This window comes from Dermochelys coriacea, chromosome 2, assembly GCF_009764565.3.
Source record: "Dermochelys coriacea isolate rDerCor1 chromosome 2, rDerCor1.pri.v4, whole genome shotgun sequence".
Classification (NCBI taxonomy): domain Eukaryota; kingdom Metazoa; phylum Chordata; order Testudines; family Dermochelyidae; genus Dermochelys; species Dermochelys coriacea.
The window spans coordinates 90,237,548-90,257,661 of NC_050069.1; the positions used below are offsets into that span (position 1 = coordinate 90,237,548).

At 40.6% G+C, this 20,114-nt stretch overlaps 1 protein-coding gene across 8 annotated transcripts in view; it reads left to right on the forward strand.

The window, feature by feature from the left end:
- MTCL1 (microtubule crosslinking factor 1) overlaps positions 1–4,179 on the forward strand; it is a 185,327-nt gene extending 181,148 nt beyond the window's left edge. For 6 of the 8 annotated variants that reach the window (XM_043508090.1, XM_038392755.2, XM_038392756.2 and 3 more), the window contains one exon: positions 2,938–4,179. In XM_043508090.1, the coding sequence (XP_043364025.1) occupies positions 2,938–3,132 (195 nt within the window). In that variant the 3' untranslated portion in view covers positions 3,133–4,179. The other 2 variants (XM_043508093.1, XM_043508094.1) reach the window with 2 other exon arrangements.
- Positions 4,180–20,114: the final 15,935 nt, after the last annotated feature.

The window sequence follows — 20,114 nt, forward strand, 5'->3', positions numbered from 1 at the left end:
TTTTTTTTTTTTTTTGCACTGGGGAGGCAAAAAACCTAGAGCCGGCCCTGGACGTCTGATGAGCTCTTCCTTGCTGAGTATAAATCTTCACTAAAAAAAAACCCTGTCCAATCTATTTGCTTTCTTTTTTTCTTTTTCTTTTTTCTTTTTTTCTATCCTGTCCAGAACCAAACTGTCTTACTAACTGCCCCCTGGGGACTCTAACCTTGCCTGCCTCACTGCTGTAAGTTCTTTCTACCTTGTTTCCACAACTGTCTGAAAGCTTTAGTTTTGAAACTTTGAGCTAGTGGAGATATGCAAGTAGCAATAAAAACAACAATACTTGAGGTAGCCAAGAACGTCCAATAACAGCTGATTCCTATACAGTTCTGCCCTTCAAATGTTTCTTTCTTTTTTGGAATAGTACACTTCAAAGATTGGCCTATTCTGCCTTCTGCCATCATTATGTTGGACCTGAACATTGATAGCTCCCATTAGCTTCCTTGAGATTTAAAGGGACACTGTCAGATCAAATTTAGCCCAAAATTTTAATTCTGTGAAAATAAGCTTTTACAAACCCTAGGACCAATATAAATGTATCCATAATTCCCTCCTTTCCCCCACCCCCCTCCGCCCTGATTTCCAATTTTCTAACAAATACTCACAATCCTGCAGTGTTTTCAACAATCTAAAAGTGAAACTGACTAGAAACAAAAATTTGAAATTATATAGCCCATTTTTATAATCTAAGCTTAGAAACATGAACAATCAATGATCACAATAAATAACCAAGAGGAAATGTCATTTTTATAACTGCATTTTTTATGATCTATGGTAGTTGCATGACATTTTGATTGTTAAAAGTAATATTTTGGCAGTGTCCTTTTAATTCTTTAATTTCCTTCATGCATTCTAAGAGCATAGACCTATAATTACGATTAATGTGCATGTAATTGTGACTCCTAGAAAAGATTCATTTTGCAGCCAACACATTAAAAGACTGTGCTGCGAGTTACCTGTGTGCCCTGAAGCACCAGGGCTCGCTTGTGCAAATTGTTTACCATTGCTATAATTTTGACTCCCTTTCAGTTTGCTAAAAGCAAACAAAGATAGACAAATTAAAAGCTGCTATTTCAATAGAGACCAAGATACAAGCCCAGAAAAACACAGCCTCAGCTCATCCTGTTGTGCCTCCTGTAGGTATTGGTGCACAGAGGGACTTCTGTTAGCAAGTGTCAGTACAGTGTGACATACTGTGTGTTCCCTTAGGCACAACAAGATAAGGTGAAGTAAGGACACAGAGACAGTATCCTTACTAGTACTGATTTATACTTCAATCTTAATGTTGTTTTAACAGAGTGTTGTTTTTAAGTTTAGAGTTTAAATGTTTGTCTGCAGGCGATCGTAGGATTCTTTGCTAACCAGGACTTATGTCATTCACAGTATAGTACTGCTCTCCAGAAATGCTGAGGGTGTCTCAGTAGAACATGATCTTAAACAGTAATGTGGTATTACTGATCACCCTTTTAGCTGTCTGTTGTGTAAAGGCTAGGGGTTGGCCCTTCTCAGAGGCTTGCTGAGCTCTGGTGATACTCTACTCCACAATCTACATATGTATATGCCGCACACACAGGCAGTTTGATGTCCTCTGGCTCTCTTGTTCTACAACATTTATCTTCCTTCCCATTTTATTGTCTGAGATTCTTCTGTATTACATCATCTTGCTTGATCACTGCGTATCATATCATGATACCTAATTCAATATTTTGTTGTCACTTTCCTCTCTCTCTCCATACATAGCATGGCATGATATTACATTTTTTACTTCCTAATGTATTGCTGTACTGGTTTGGGGGTTTTTTTTGGCTCATCGTTCCCTTAGCATCATTTGATTTATAAGTTCTGCCTTCATATTTTGCCAGTTTGTATTCAGATTTTATTATTGTAACTTGCACATAACCTTTTCATCCTGTACAGTGATCTCTCCTCAGTGTATACATTTCTACATGTTGACAAACTCGGCTGATTTGCTTTTATAGTTTCCAAGCTATTCAGTAAGCCTCAGAAATTCAAGATTTTTGCTTTGGTAGCACAAGGCAGCCATGCTTCATGTAATCAGTCAACTTGATATAATGGGCATGCAAACTGTGCATGAAATCTATCCATTCTGTGGGAGAAGTCTATCAATATTAGAAGTAATTATCAACGTTTAAATATAAATAGGGTGCCAGTGTGAAAAATCACCAGTGCTGTTTGTCTCTAATTACACATAAGGCCTACAGATCCTGCTGCAGTGAGAAGATATTGTAGCAAATTAAATTTTCAGACCTGCAAATTTTCATCCTTTTTTTGATTGTGGATATCCACCTTTAACCTACAGTACCACTGAATTCCTGTAGCTCGGGCTCAGTCAGTTGGCAACAAGGATTGATACGTTATAGATATTTGTTCAAATTCTTAGGCAAGCCTCCTCTTTAATGTACTTAGAAGCAGTAACTAGTCCCATCTCAGTACTCTCCAGCTAAGCAAGTCTTTCCTGCATTTCAGTCTGACCTCTGAAGCAGAGGAATGCGCCTGTTTTCACCTCACTTGCAAATGCAATACCTGGCACTTTGCTTCCAGTTTAGCATTTTGAAGCAATGTGATGGATAGTGGGGTTTATTGAATTATCATGCAAATATACCTTTCAGTTCTTCTTCTTTGTAGCCCAAGGAATATTAGCAAATGGAAGTTTGTCAGCTGCTTCAGTTCACCAAAACCTTCTCTCTTTCCTTCTTTCCTTTTCTGTTCCATCAGTCACAGACATAAATGTAGATATTTTTGTGTGCAGAAAAGTATGTTGCTTGGTTTTGTTCCCTCTCACAAGATGGTTAGTTATAATTTGTTTTTTGTTTTTTTGCACATGTAAATGGGCCATATACGAGTCACTAATATTTTTTCCATCTGTTTGCTGCAAAGGAACTACCTTGTTCCGCACTAGCTCCGTCCCTAGAATCCTGCTTCTCCCGGCCAGAGAGACCAGCAAATCGGCGCCCACCTTCAAGATGGGCTTCACATTCCCCTACTGCCTCACAATCTCAGTCAACTGGAGATTTGACTTCCTCTGAGGAATATGGAAGCAAGGAACTGCAGATGGAGAACCCAAACCAGTGATGCAAGCCTGCATGAATTATCACAGGAAGAATTCACTGTAATTTACATTTTAGCACCATCACCGTGGCCCATCTTTCTCAACAAAGAGAGATCTAGTTGTTGAGGTCAAAGAATGTTTTCAAGCTCAACTGCTGAATGTCCAACCTGTAAAACAGCGATGTTTCTAGAATGAAACAGTTAACGTGCCTGTAATAACTTAGTTTTCTGAGCTATGAAAAAATTATTTTTGTCTCCATCTTTTCTACATACAGTATATTAACAAAAAAGGTAAAATGATATAAATATAAAGAATAAGATTTAAAATAAAATGTACATTTTTAAGGGAAACTGAATGCACTCTCTCTCCCCCAGTACTGACTGCCTTTTTGTTATATTTGCACTGTTGTGTTTTTTATTTTGTTTGGGGGGGGTATTGGTTTTTTTGAGGGTTTTTTTGTTTTGTTTTCCCCATGTAAAACTAGGGTATTTTTAAAGTTAATTTTATTCTATTTTAATGTCAGTGTCACCAATTTTAAAAGAGGAAGGTTCTTAGGGATGCTTCATATTGTCAGAAGCAGTAAATTTTAAGTAGTGAAAGCCATTAAGGTAGTTGACTAGAACTGAATTAAATAAGCTAGAGGGGAATACAGGTAAACACACCACATTTAAAAGAGAAAAGAATGCCTCAGAAAGTCTTGTGAAATTAGCTGTATAATACACATACAATACTTGACTTGCATGCCTTTGGGTTCCTAGCACTTTAGTGCATGTACATACTGTTGCTTTACTTGTACCATCACATAAATGTGAGTCAATCCGTTTCACTGTAATATTGTTGTGAAATTACCTGTACTGTACTTTTATTGTTGGTATTCTTGAATTGACGATACAAAAAAAAAGTTTTTAAATTATTGTTAACAGTTCAGCTGGCTATGTACAGTATTTACTGAGAACTTTCTTTGTTTTGGGGAAACATTGAGAACTGTGGGCATACTAAATTGTAATTGGTCATGTTTGAGTCTGTCTGAGACCATGTGAAGTGGAAATAAAACCCTCAGTATTTACAAACCGCTAGAGTGATTCCAAATGTTTGTTTCTGATCTGGGGTTCTCTATGTTCATTCAGTTGAGAACACTTCCTTCTTCTACAAAAGGAAAGCAGCAAAAGTTTGTTTAAAGAATTGAGATATTGACATACATACACACTCTGGGCCTGATTCAATGCCCAATGGAAAGACCTCCCTCACAGACTTCAGTGGGCATTGGATCAGGCCTGCATGCAAATATGATAAAACCAATTTAGAGGATTTCTAGTTTTCTTTACTGTATTCTTCAGAATAACAGATGACAAGACCTTTTTCCCCCAACTCCTTTGATAAATTATTTTGGGGGTGTGGTTTCCAATAATTTGTTTGTGTGAAAACAAAATGTTTTGTTTGTTGTGAATGTTAACTATAACTACATCATCTTGATTTTTTTTAACTTACTTTGGTCACCACCAGTATGCCAACATTTATCCAGGTAGCACGCAGAGGTATTCTGAGACATTGCTAGACTGTTTATAGGAAATGACTTCACAGTGTCCAGTATCACTCTGGTGGTAACTGTCCATTTATGGTTTTACTGCAGTGCCCATTCCCAAAGTGCTAAACGGAATTGGTGTCTTTTAAAGCAATGTTTATGGTGGCGTTAGAGTGAACTCAGTTCTTCTCTCCTTGGATCCAAATCTCTTCTAGGGTTGTTTTTTCTTGCCATGTTAGTATTTCCTTGTTTTCTGTTAAGACAAGAAGGCTTTGGCAAATGAGCGAACCTTAGTGTTTTAAAGAGGGCAAGCCTATACTTCCTCCTCTAGAATTTGTTCCAAAAGTGAGTACCTTTGCCTTAGAATGCTTTCTCTCTGGCTTTCACAAGCTTCATCCTAGACCTTATCAGCACTGTCCCAGAGATCACAGCTGACAAAGGAGGGTCACGGAAAGAAAGAGATCCTCTAATTGTGGGTAAGTGTTGAGTTTTTGATGTCAACCATTGTATACTGCATCACTGCTATTCTGTTGGGGCAGCAAATATTTTCTTACTTTTGTTTATGTGAGCAACTATTAATTTTCAATGAATTACACATACACACTCTCTCTCTCTCTCTCTCTCTCTCCCTCCATTTAAAAGGTCAAAGAGTGGTTCCAAAAGAAGTATTATCTCTCAAAGGCAGAAAAGGTCCTTGACTGCCTTCAAATCTTACAAATGCTAAAACAGCCATGTTAGAGAAGACAGAATTGGTGGACGTTGTTTCTTCGGTTAGCAAAGTGTTCTCTCCTAGATCAAATATGTTATTGTACAGGTGAGTGAACAATACTGAAGATCACAGAGATCAAAAGTGCTAATTTGTTTCTTATGATATTCATGGTAATTTTTTTTTTATTTTGAACAATGCAGAGCAAAACTGCACATAACTGGTTAATGGCTTGCTACCATGAAATGGTATTTGCTTCTGGAATCAGCGACTACAGCCAACCCAAGGGATTAGGACCCAGCCATCCTGAAATAGTATGTCTGAGGATAAACAGCTTGCTGCACTTTGCCAAGTCAACTGCTTACGTAACAGCAGGAATCGCTGAAACCAGAGAGAAGGATGGAGCACAGAAAAAGAAGGTCAGCACATAGAAATTCTTCAAATGATTTTAAAATACCATTAAAAAAACCATAAAATCCTTTCTAGTCTAATTAGCGAATACAACAGCAGCATCCAAAATGTTACACATTTCCACAGGCTCTTTGGAATCATCAAGGCTTTTATCTTCCAATACTGCTGTAGGTGATGCGGTGAGGAAGAGGTTTCTTTTTATCCTGGCACATTCTATAAATACTTAAATAAATCTTTACAAGAATTATAGGCTTGTAATCCAGCTAAGGTTATTTTAAGTGAAGTCTGAGATAAAGTAAAAGACCAGATGTCAGAAAGCTTGTGGGTAATTCAGTATCTGTTAGGTTGTTGAATTATTATCTCGCCAAAAAATGCAGGCAAGAGAATCCTAGTAGACTGCCACACAAATTCACACTTAAAGGAGTGTGCATGTGGCTGTTCTGGCTGCTCCTGATGAGACTGAAATATATAGCTGGGTTTCATTGAGCCTTGTTGGCACCTGACCCATTGGCCTTGGGATTTGCCTACTGTTCTGACTTAAATGCAATTTTCTGTGATCTATTCAGTAGGGATGTGTTCTTGCATTGTGTCTCACCAGCAGGACTCTCGCAATTCCATTCTTCCTCCAACCATCACGTGAGGGCTCAGGGACAAGCGGCACCTGTAATCTCTCCCCCAGTCTCTACCATAGGTACTCTTTCCAAGTGACAGGCCTCTATCTGCACACTTTCCAGAGTAGAACCCCATGGTTCAGCCTACATTAGACTAGCTCACCAGACTACAACTCCTCCTATTCCCACTGACCTGCCATAGTCACAGGATGAGTGATGTTTTATACTTCCTTGCAGTTCCTCATAACTGCACCCCTTTTTGCTACCTTTACTGCTGTGCCCTTGGAACCCTGTGATTCTGCCCCCTCAGACTGGATGCCATGGTGGCAGCCCACCATTTTTCAACTGTGTTAGCACTGCAAGCCCCACTGCAATTGGCACCTGCAAGACACTCCTCTCCAAGTGCCTGTGACCAGTGGTTGGTTAAAGTGACTCAGAACAGAGCCTTTCAAACAGCCATGTTGCCCATTTGCCAAAGGTACTCTGCAAGCAGGGAGAAAGGATTAAACCCACAACAGGCCCGCACACCTGGGTCTTGCCTATAGCTCATCACCTCTCCCAAAACACAGGTGAGCCTAGCTGTCCCAGATATCCCACAGAGCCCCTGCCTGTTCAGAGTTCCATGGTCCTGCTGCAGACTTTGTCTTTATCTGGGCAGGAGACAGTCTTTCCTTCTGTAGTCTCTCTCTCTCTCTCTCTCCATGTCCGTCCAGCAGAGTCTATCTCTGAGCAGCTGCTGCCTGCTCACCCATCTTTTTCTCTCTAGGCATTGGTTTTTAGTAGCTTATTGTTCGTTTGATCTTAGGCTCTGGCCTTAGAAAAATAGGCCTGTTAACCTGGCTAGCAACAGGCAGGTAGGTATTCCCAATGACTAGCTCACCCATTGTTTTCCTAAGGACCCTGGTATTATTCTCACTGGAGATACTTTATCTCTGTCATTGTTTTGCTTCCTGCTTGTTCCTCCTTTGATTTAACTCCATTCAGCCAGCCAGAACAAATCAAGGAGGTAAACTGAGGTACATACAATTTTCATACAAAATAATACAATTTGGCAAACAGTCCAGTCTGCTTTCTAGACAGGCTTACTGACTTCAGGCAGGCTCTGCATCCATTTTCCAGCTGGTGATACCTCTAAACCTTTACAAGGGCATGGGCCACTTTCAGAAGAGAGGCCATACTTCTCAGCTACTTCCCATCGGGCTTCTGGATAGCCCTCCAATTCATGGCCCTATTCCCTATGAACAGAGATCCAAGCCCTAACATAAGAATGGCCATACAGGGTCAGACCAAAGGTCCATCCAGCCCAATATCATGTCTACCGACAGTGGCCAATGCCAGGTGCCCCAGAGGGAGTGAACCTAACAAGTAATGATTTAGTGATTTCTCTCTGGCCATCCAATTCCACCCTCTGACAAACAGAGGCTAGGGACACCATTCCTTACCCATCCTGGCTAATAGCCATTAATGGACTTAACCTCCATGAATTTATCCAGTTCTCTTTTAAACCCTATTATAGTCCTAGCCTTCACAACCTCCTCAGGCAAGGAGTTCCACAGGTTGACTGTGCGCTGAGTGAAGAACAACTCCCTTTTATTTGTTTTAAACCTGCTACCCATTAATTTAATTTGGTGGCCCCTAGTACTTGTATTATGGGAACAAGTAAATTACTTTTCCTTATTCACTTTCTCCACACCACTCATGATTTTATATACCTCTATCATATCCCCCCTTAGTCTCCTCTTTTCCACGCTGAAAAGTCCTAGCCTCTTTAATCTCTCCTCATATGGGACCCATTCCAAACCCCTAATCATTTTAGTTGCCCTTTTCTGAACCTTTTCTAATGCCAGTATATCTTTTTTGAGATGAAGTGACCACATCTGTACGCAGTATTCAAGATGTGGGCGTACTATGGATTTATATAAGGGCAATAAGATATTCTCCGTCTTATTCTCTATCCTTTTTAAATAATTCCTAACATCCCGTTTGCTTTTTTGACTGCCACTGCACACTGTGTGGATGTCTTCAGAGAATTATCCACGAAGACTCCAAGATCTTTCTCCTGATTAGTTGTATCTAAATTAGCTCCCATCATATTGTATGTATAATTGGGGTTATTTTTTCCAATGTGCATTACTTTACATTTATCCACAATAAATTTAATTTGCCATTTTGTTGCCCAATCACTTAGTTTTGTGAGATCTTTTTGAAGTTCTTCACAGTCTGCTTTGGTCTTAACTATCTTGAGAAGTTTAGTATCATCTGTAAACTTTGCCACCTCACTGTTTACCCCTTTCTCCAGATCATTTATGAATACATTGAATAGGACTGGTCCTAGGACTGACCCTTGGGGAACATCACTAGTTACCCCTCTCCATTCTGAAAATTTACCATTTATTCCTACCCTTTGTTCCCTGTCTTTTAACCTGTTCTCAATCCATGAAAGGATCTTCCCTCTTATCCCATGGCAACTTAATTTAAGTAAGAGCCTTTGGTGAGAGACCTTGTCAAAGGCTTTCTGGAAATCTTAGTACACTATGTCCATTGGATTCCCCTTGTCCACATGTTTGTTGACTCCCTCAAAGAACTTTTAATAGATTAGTAAGTCATGATCTCCCTTTCCAGAAACCATGTTGACGTTTGCGTAACAATTTAAGTTCTTCTATGTGTCTGACAATTTTATTCTTTACTATTGTTTCAACTAATTTTCCCAGTACTGATGTTAGATTTACTGGTCTGTAATTGCCAAGATCACCTCTAGAACCCTTCTTAAATATTGGCGTTACATTAGCTATCTTCCAGTCATTGGGTACAGCAGCTGATTTAAAGGACAGGTTACAAACCATCATCAATAGTTCCACAATTTCACATTTGAGTTCTTTCAGAACTCTTGGGTGAATGCCATCTGGTCACTGTGACTTGTTACTGTTAAGTTTCTCAATTCCAAAACCTCCTCTGGTATCACTTCAATCTGTGACAATTCCTCAGATTTGTCACCTACAAAAGACGGCTCAGGTTTGGGAATCTCCCTAACGTCCTCAGCTGTGAAGACTGAAGCAAAGAATTCATTTAGTTTTCCTGGACTTGTGCTTCCTCAGCAAGCTTCGCAAACCTATTTCCATAAGACTGTCTTTACTGACCCAATTTCAGCCTGGAGTCCATGCTAGCTTTCACCAGTGGAGGTCTCCAACAGTGCAATATCAGCCAAGCATGAGGTGGCAACAGTGCGAGGTGACCGCAGCCTTTCTTCTACCAGTTGGTTTGAGAAGTCCAGTGATACCCAAAAAGTGAGCAACTGTAGTCAAAGAGAGGCTGTGACTAGGCAGCTGAGGCTGCACTGATTCAGTGCATCTCCTAGGCAGGTTCTGCCATTGGGGTCCCCGGTTGTAACTTAAATTTGTCCTTCCCTAGCAAGAACCCTCCTGAAAGGGTACATGGTGGGAATACCTCCAGCTCTCCCTAATGGGCACAGAGACCCAGTTTGCACAAGGCTGTGCGATTTTAGCCCTATGTCTATAAGATAAGATGAGAGAAGAGAGGATTTTGGAGGCAACTTCCCCTTTTCTTTCTAGCAAGGTAGCGAGGCCCAGCTGCACCAAAAATATTTATACCTGAATGGAAAGAGAAAATTATTTTGCAAATTGAACTTTAAACTGCTCTTTTGACTGAGATGAGCCTTACAGCGTCCTCTTTACATGTGCTGAGTATTACCAGGTAAGAGACTGCTGCTGGAACATACAATGTGAATCCTATTAAATGCTAACAAAGGTAAATTTTGTTTTGTGTTATTAAATGCCTAGATTTTTACACCTTAATGAGATTTTAATCCCTCCAGTAGGATGTCTTGAACACAGACATTTTCTTCAAATCTCACTCTACATGCTTCTCCTTTATTCTTCATCACTTCAAATCTCCATGCATTAGTATTGGAAGTAAAAGTCAAGAGACAATGTACCATATCAAAGACATATTTCATACTGATACTTTTATTATTGGACTGACTGCTTCTGAAACACCAAAACCTGCAAGAACGAACCATTTTAGCTGCCAAAGTCTTGCTATAAATTGCAACGTTGGTCTTTCCACCTTGTCTTCTTATCTGCAGTATGACTTGACTAACACACTTTTGAGCAATTTAAAATAATAATAATAATTAATAATAATCCTCTTAAGCTGTATTTGTTCACTTCCCTCTCTTCACTAGGCTTTAGTACCCGAGCTCTAGCCCCAGCCACAATGTCTACACAACTATTTTTAGCACGGTAGCATGAGCTCCAATCTGTCTTGTTTCTTTGAGGTTCACAGACTAGAATTGAAATTCACTTCTAATCTTTATTTAGTCCCCCCAGTGAGGTTGTTGTAGGCATAGAGAAGCTGTATGCATTCCTTTATCTGACTTCCTTCATGCTACATTAGCAAAATAGAAAAACACTTAATTACTGTTCACACATTTACGTATGTTAAGGCAGTCATTTTATCCGCTAATTCCATGACAAAACTCATGACATTTGAGAGGGGTATTTTCTTAGTACAAGTTTACATGTTTTGTCATGGGAATCATTAAATTTGCAATGCAACAAAAAGGAGTGTGGTTTTGTATGTCCCTCTTATATGCTTTATAAACATATATATGAAGAAGCCAGCATCAACACAATGGTAATGTTGAGAAAACAAGCGCCCAAGAGTCAGGAAAGGCAGAAGTAAGACCCTTAACCCTGCATCCTAAGGAATGTACCTTAAAATAATGGGGCTGATTAGAATCTCATTTAAAACCTGTTTTATGCCAGTGTGACTCTGATGGAGTTACTCCTGATTTGTGCCAGGGTACTTGACATCAGAGTTGGGCCCACTGCCTCTCTGATTTTATTTCTCAAAGTAATGCAATATGTAATAGACAACAAGCATCAGTTCTATAACTGTGTTTGACGGATGAGCCCCTGTTGCAGGAGAAGAGAATTCAAACTCCTGAAGGAACTGACATGCTAGCTGATGCCTTCTTAAAGGGCAAAGTGATTACCCAACAGTAGAAAGATAACGTGGCATTATTTCCTGAATTATAAAACCTTTTTACATCAAGAGAGGAAGCAAACTTCTATTATTTATTTAGAAACTGCAGCATTACAGTATGACATGTCAGCATTAATCATCTCCCCCTTTATGTGGGTTACCTTTTACGCAGCAAATAATTAGTGCATTTTTCTAGGACTGACCTAAATAATTTAGTAGAAACAGTAGAGTCAGAAGACTTTGACTATACTCTTGGTTAGAAGGACTGCAGGGACAGAGATTAGCAGTCTTCCTTACAGTAATCCTTCTTAAAGAACTGTGAAAAACTCTGTTGTGGACCCAATCCTACAAACCTTTAGTGCTAAGGATAGTGTGTGCTTTGTCTAGAAGTCCCATTGAGTTAGTAAGTCCTATGATTAGCCCACAACTGGGGATGCTGGTCTTTCCTCCAACCTCCAATTCTGATAACTTGAAAGCGAACTCAGAGGATCTTTGTAGTGCATCCTATCAAGCTGATGAGATAAAAGGTCCTTCAGATTAGATAGAGGGAATTCAGATGCAGAAATGGGAACAGGCATCAGCCTGAAAAAAGGAGCGAGTCCATTGTATCTGAGGCCACTCTTGATCTGAAAAAAAACCCACCCAAAATTAAATTCCATTTGATATCATTAGTGTGTTCCCTAAATTTACAGTGGCCCACATACCAGAAACATCCAGGTTTCTGCCTCTATTTTCTTGTCACAGTAGTCAGGGTACTCAGTACTATCTGGGATAAATTCATACATACATAACTGAAGCCCATAGAGCTCATTGGGCAGGGACTAGCCAAATTGAAGACACCATGTGATATCTTTAACCTTGAAGTCCATTAGGCCAGGCTTCCAGTGATTTTAGTCTCTGTCAGGGTGACACACAATGCTGACAGAGAAGCTTATTAACCTTGTGCATTATGGCAATGCAGACACAGTAATTACAGCCTCGAAGCAATGGTTTAAACACCGAGTAGTGTATCATGTACAGAAAATTTATTGTTAGCTGTCTGGAGACAGTAACCCAAAGGTTACTGTTCAGAGGCAAAACACATGTAGCAACATATTCCCTGTTAAACTTTTTAAAGAAATATATAGCTGAAAAGTGACCACTTTTAAACAATTAACCCAGAAACAGAAGGCAACTGAATCAAATGCATGCAGGAGTATAGAGCCCCAGAATATATTGCAGGTTTCAGAGTAGCAGCCATGTTAGTCTGTATTCTCAAAAAAGAAAAGGAGGACTTGTGGCACCTTAGAGACTAACAAATTTATTTGAGCATAAGCTTTCGTGAGCTACAGCTCACTTCATCGGATGCAAATGCGTTTGCATCCGATGAAGTGAGCTGTAGCTCATGAAAGCTTATGCTCAAATAAATTTGTTAGTCTCTAAGGTGCCACAAGTCCTCCTTTTCTTTTTTGAGAATATATTGCACAATGGCCGGGGCCACAAACAAACCTCTCCCAATTTTTGCTTTATATTGTAGATAAAATGTTCAGTTTTCAACATTTATTTCATAAGGAAAATAAAATGGGGGAAAGGGGAGATTTTTATTTTATTTTTTTTGTACATCACTGGAATGAGCCACCTGGATTTTTTTTTCTAGTCATTCTTGCTTCTAGCCCTGCTCCGACTACTCCCTGGGAAATGGCAGAGCAACAAAGGACAGCCAACAGGCCAGGTCTTGAAAAAAGAAGAGCAACAACATTTATTGTTCTTCTTCAGTTTAAATCCATTTGCTTGTGTTTTTAAATATATTTGTTCAGGGAAGCTCAACTTAAAATAAGAAGATAAAGTACAACTATATATATACCTTTAAAGGTGGGCTAAATGGTCAGTTAAAACCATGCTTTAATTAGGTTAGTATTTCTTTGGGATTAAAGGCTGGCATTTTCTATGCTCATGAAAGACTAGGAATTACAGTGACAAAAAAAATCTCTAGGGAATATGTTATAGGTCATTTTCTTTCCTTTTGTACTCATTTTTGCTGGTAAATTTCAGTTCTTTTTCATATTAGGTTTCTTGCATTTGGCTCCCTCCCTGAATAGAGGAAACATACAGACATTACCGAATGTTGTGTACATTCTCTTCCTAGCTTCCTCACAGAGCGTTTGGCTTCCTGGCAAGCAGCTCAGAGTGCTATCATGAATGTAAAACAAGCTCTAGCTTTAGGAAGCAACATACTGCACACTGGCACACACATCAAATTGCACACAAAGCCTTCTCCATTCAAGAATTGCTTTATAAGGTGCTGCTAGGGTATGTAAATATAGAACATCTGTCCGATGTGGCATGGCTATGGTCTGCTTTATAATGAATGTTAAAAATATCCACACATATGAGCATATGTTTTGCTTATGCTGCTAAACATTACATGGTCCCTCATTGCTATTTTGAAAGGTTGTAGTCAATAACGGAGAAATTAGTCCCTTGAACTCTTTACGCCAAGTTATGACCAATGGGGAAATATGCACGAATCTAAATGTAAAACCAGCCAAATTACTTGGACTGTACTTGGTTGATTGGATTTTCTGGGAAGTCTGGGTTTTGACAATAGGGGCCAGGGCAGCCTCAGATGGAGGACACTACTAATGTTTACTTAGTGGGGATGTGCAGGTATCTGGAAGGCAATCAGGTTGGGAGCATTTGTTACAGTACTAGGGTAACCACTGCTTGAGTTAGGGAGGTCTTCAGTGATGGACACCCAATATTTTACAAAAGGGAAAAATGAACATAGGTGTTAAGTCCCAAATGAAATCAAAGGGAGTTGTAGGTACTCAGCACCTGTAGGACCTCATCTTCAGGTGTCTATAGTTGGGCACCCAAAATTTGGTTATATTCTACCCCACTCTACTCAAGTTCTTATACCACACTCCTCCCTGTAGTATCTGAGCACCTTCCAGTAGTGCCTTGAACAATATGACTAACATCTGTCGCATGTTTGTTCTCTCATCCTCTCACGGGGAAGGGAGGGAGAAATGTGTGCAGTGGAATTTTTTTAACAATATATAACTGCCCTGGCTCCAGGCCATGGAGTGCCATAAGATAAGGATCAAGACCTTAAACTTGATTGAATAGTCTAGGGGGAAGCCAGTGTATGGAGCAAAGGACAGGTTTGGTGTGATTGCAGTAGCCCGTGTTGCTGAGGAGACTTGCTGCCATGTTCTGTACTAGCTGGAGCTTCCTAAGCACGGAAGACTTCATGCCAAGGTATATTGCACTGCTGTAATCCAGGTGACGAAGGTGTGAATAACTGAGGCCATATCGTTGCGGGGGATGGAACAGTGTCTCCTAGTCAACTGGTGTAAAAGTGATCTGTTAAGGCCTATGCAGGGGTCGGGGACAGTACTCAAGGTGCTCAGGCACTACATTGATGTGCCCAATAACCTCATATCAGGAGTTTGTGGTGCCCACTCTTGTGTTCATGCCACACCTGTCTTTTCATTATCCTGATAATACAATAATCTTGCTGTGGTGCCTGCATGACATGTCTGTAGCAGTAAAAAAAGGCCTGACATTCCTAGCCTTTATAGTGTGGCAAAGTGGTTATGGAAATGTCAGGTTCTATTCAGTGTGGCTTACATCTAGATTTAAACAAGTCAATTGGTAACGTGAAACTGAGAGGAAAATGGACTTTTTGCTTTATCAATAGTAATGTGTATCTTGTTTTGGATATTATCAGAACATTTTTAATGGTTTCCCCTTATTTTGCTTTATGTAATAGCACTGTATCTAGACGCTTGGGTTTGTATTTCTGATAGAATAATGGCTGATCTCAAATAAGCTTTATACAAAGAGAGAGATTTTGTATTAAAAGATTTTTATGGTGTCTGTTACATTTGGGCAGGTCAGGAACAGATCTTCAAAGCAGTTCTGGGAACATGGATTCTCTGAGTTCAGGGTACAGTACTTATAGAGCCTCAGGGAATATATTAACATAGCAGCAGAACTATACAAGATAGAACCACTTACCGGCATTTTAATAACACCTCTTTGATGCCTTTTAACTAATTAGGTCCTGTAACTGAGGGGATTTTTACTAAACATTTCTTCTGTTTGAAGAATTCTTTATTTACTTGAATAGGAGAATGTCATTTGGAAAATTACTAGTCTAAACAGATGTATTTCATGTCAGAACTAAAAGGGAGTGTGCCTGGAATGGACCACACTGAGAATGCCACACTCAGGGCAGAAAGCAAGAATCAGGGCAGACAATCCTGCAAAACATGGGGAAGTTCTATTTGCTCCCCCTCAACTGACTTTGATTATGGAGGCTTCTGCCCTCGGTTGTGGAGCTCACCTGGGAACTCTGCAAACTCAAGGGCTATGATTTGGCCAGAATTTAGCTCTTCATTTAAAGGTAAGAGAGTTCAGAGCCATTCGTCTAGCTTGCCACACGTTCCTTCCCCACACCAAAGGAAGGAATTTAATAGTACTTATGGATAATACATTGGCTATGTTCCATGTGAACAGACAGGGAGGGTCCTGAATGACATTTCCTTGCCAAGAGGCTGCTTTGGGACTTCTTATCTCCACCTTAAGCCTCTCAACTTTCAGGTATCCGGAACAGTCTGGCAGATTGACTGAGCAGGTATTTCACCAGTCATTGCAGAGTGGTCTCTCCGCACAGATCTAGTCAGAGACATTTTCCGAGTCTGGGGCATTCTCATATAGACCTGTTAGCAATCCACATCAACAGGAAGTGTTGTCAATTTTGTTCACGAGCAGGATACTGAAAGACTCCTATTGTGCTGGACAGACAAGCTCATGTATGCATATCCTCCGGTTCCACTCCTACTCAGAGTGTTGTTAAAAATCAAGCAGGACTGTGCTCAAGTGATACTAATAGCACCAGCGTCACCTCACCAGCATTGGTTTTCCACTCTGCAGAGTCTCTCAACCAGGGTTCCATTGACACTACCACCAGACCCAGACATGATGTCACAGGACTACGGTCATCTCCTCCAACCCAAACAAGAGGCCCTTTACATTACAGCCTGGATGAACCATGGTTAACGCTGCAGGAGGAAGTATCTTCAAAGGAGCTATGAAATGTCATCTTGAATTGTAGAAAGCCACCTACTAGGTTCTCTAAGCCAAAATGGAAGAGACTCTTTGTCTGGCCTCAGCAAAAAGGGGTTTCCTCGGTCCAGGCTCTAATACAACATGTGCTGGACTATTTGTTTTACCTTACCTGAAACAACAAGGTCTTGCCATTAGTTCCATCAGAGTTCACCTAGCATCTATCTTTGCTTTCCACTCTTTGACCAATAATTGCTCATTTCTCTAATCCCATGTCATTCCAGGTGGTTTTGGTTTTTTTGTTTTTTGAAGGGTCTGAACTGGTTATACCCCCAAGTACAGCATCCTATTTCAATTTGGGTCATAAAACTAGTGTTATAAAAACTAATGGGTCCTCCCTTTGAAGCACTGGCTTACCCATTCATTGCTCCATCTCTCAGTGAAGGTAGCCTTATTGGTGGCTGTGATAAATGAAGTGGGGGGTAGCCTCCTTTGATGGATACCCAGCCAGCCAGTTAGCTGTAAAATCCCTCTTGGTCGCTGTTCTCTACTTGCTTTACCTGTAAAGGGTTAAAAAAGTCCCCCAGGTTAAAAAAAAAAAAAAAAGTGGGCTCCTGACCAAAAGAGCCAATGCGAAGGCTAGAACTTTTTAAAATTGGGAAACAAACTGTGTCTGTTGTTCTCTGGGCTGGAGGGACACGGAGCAACAATGCTATACGCAGAAATGCTGTGTAAGATTTGAACCAGGTATGAAAAAGTATCTTCCATACCGAGAAGAAATTATTTGGATAGGGAATGTTTAGCCAGACACAATGAGGTTTATTTCTTATTTTGGCTGTTGGATCTCCTCTGTGATAACCCCGATACTTTTGTTTGCTTGCAACCCCCAAGAAAGCGAGTTTGGGTGCTTAATTTTTGGAATTGCTCTTTTAAAATTTAGCAAAAGCCTAAGTTCCAGATGTATTTTTTTTCCTTTTTGTTTTTAATAAAATTTACCTTTTTTAAGAACAGGATTGGATTTTTGGTGTCCTAAGAGGTTTGTGCATGTTGTTTGATTAGCTGGTAGCACAGCCAATTTTCTTTCTCAGCTCTTCCCTGAGGGGGGTGGGGATGAAAGGGCTTGAGGGTACCCTACAGGGAGGAATTCCCAAGTGTTCATTCCTAGGTCCAAGGGTTTTTTTGTTTTTGTTCTTGCATTTGGATGGTAGCAGCGTTTACCAAGCCAAGGTCAGAGAAAAGCTGTGATCTTGGGAGTTTAATACAAGCCTGGAGTGGCAAGTATTAATTTTTAGAATTCTTGCAGGCCCCCACTTTCTTTACTCAAAGTGACAGAGTGGGGATTCAGCCTTTACTTACCTCAACGAGGAGAATAGGTGAATCGGGTATCTGACACACTATATACAATCTTCTACAGGGATAAAGTATGCCTATGCCCTCATCCAAAGTTTCTCTCCACCATGGTTTCACACTCCCACATCTATCAAGCAATACATTTACCAACTTTCTTCCCTAAGTCTGATGCTCATAAGGATGAGGAGAGACTTCGCACATTGGATGTTAGGAGAGTATTAGTGTTCTACTTGGACAGGACTAAATCATTTAGATCATTTCCATAGCAGTCCTGGATAGGATGAAGTGTCTTCCAGTCTCATCTCAGAGAATGTCATCATGGAGTTACTCCTGTATAGGTTTGTGCAACAATTTGACCAATATAACTCCACCAATCAAGGTGCCAACACATTCAACCAGATCACACATTCCGTCTGCAACCTTTCTAGCTCAAGTGCCTATTCTGAACATTTGTAGAGCTACAACTTAGTCTTCTGTTCATACTTTTGCTTCTCATTATGCCATCTCTCAGTAGTCTAGAGATGATGCCAGATTTGGACATGTAGTTCTTCACTCATTATTTGGGCAGACACTGATCCCACCTCTGGATTGAACTGCGTGTGAGTCACCTGAAGTGGAATGGGCATGTGCTATCACTCAAAGAAGAAAAAAAGGTTACTAACCTGTTCTGTAACTTTCGTTCTTCGAGATGTGTAAGACGTGTCCGTTCCACATCCTGTCCACCTTCCCCTTTTTATTGGAGTCTGTCAGGTAAGAAGGAACTGAGGGGCGGTGGGGGGAGCACAGCTCTGTCCCTTATACCGTGGGTTGCATGTGCTACCCCAATGGTTACCATGCAGGGAAAATTCTCCAGGGTTTTGGAGCTGTACTCCAGCTCCAGGCAAAAACCTGCGCTCCAGCTCCAGGCTCCGCTCCAAAGCCCTGAAATGCTCCATTGCTTGTGCGGTGCAGTGGAGTGAATGTGTGCATTACGTCTTGAAGAACAAGAGTTGCAGACCAGGGTAGTAAGTTTTCTCCTCAGCCCTGTGCCATCTCTATTCCTGCAGAGAGGCTATTGGAGCTTGTACTCTGTTTTTCAAAATCTCAGCACAGGAGAGGCTGAGGAGCTTTGGCCACTATTCCAGCCCATAGACTAGAACAGCAGCCACAAAGGGACTACCCTGGAGCCATGTGGCCTGTCTGTGGTGTTTGCTTGGATTCCATCTTCCCAACCGTTGTGGAGTTCTCTGCACAAAGGCCAGTTATGCTGACTTTTTGTGAATGGGGAGCGATTGCTTGTCACCCACACTAAACAAAACAGCTCAGGCTGGGAAGTACCACACCCCATGCTTTCAGCTGTTGCCCAGTAATCAGTGGTTCAACAGTATCCTGACTCAACTTCACTCCCACTGGCTTTCTATTCTGTGGGGTCAGTGTGAAAGGGGATGCTGAGCTGAGTGATATCACTACAGTCAGGTCAGCTGGTGGCATTCACAGATCTGCCCACATTTACATTTCCTGTTATTTTTCAAGAGTTACATCAGAAACCAATAGCATAAAATGCAACATTTCAATAAAATTCCTTCCCAAACATGTGAAATTCCCACGCAGCGGATCCTATAAAAACATTGGTACTGAAATCAGTATGCTAAAAACTCTACTGAGAGTCCCAGGTTACTATAACATGTAGATACATTTTAATATACATACCATTGTTCTGGAAGATGAATGAGGAGCCCAAATACCTGATAGAAACACAATGTCTGTAGGCATGTCAGACTGGCATTGATATTTGCCTCAGAGCCAGCAGTGGCTTCCTGCCATCTCACAACACAAGAAAAACAGACACCGCAGGCAGCAAGTCTATAGTAGGTGTTTGTTTGCACAGCAAATATGGTACTGCAGATCTACAAACTGATAGCTAGCATTGCCTGGATCCTTTCCTTACATTTATATTGTGCAGATACTGCAACTGCTTCTGAGTTTAAAAAAAACAAAGTTGTGCCATATTTTGCATATATTATTGTATATGGTACCAAGATTCGTACTTCACCAGTTTGTCATTATCTAACAGTAAAGCACATATTCCTGGATCAAATCTCCTGAGGTGGGAGTTCCACAACAGCACAGCAACCCTCAGATTGCATGTTATCTTTATCTTTCATAAAACACTGAGGTGCTTTCATGGACAGGGGACACACACACACACACTTCTTTGAATTCTCAAATAGCTCCATGGAGGAATTCAGACTTGATTATAAGAGTCTCATAACTTGGCCCATTGTCCGTTTTATGATCACCAGTCTGTTGTAAGGGGACCCAACTGTGTACTTCTAAGCCAGCTGGGTCCCTGAGTTTGGTCACTGTTCC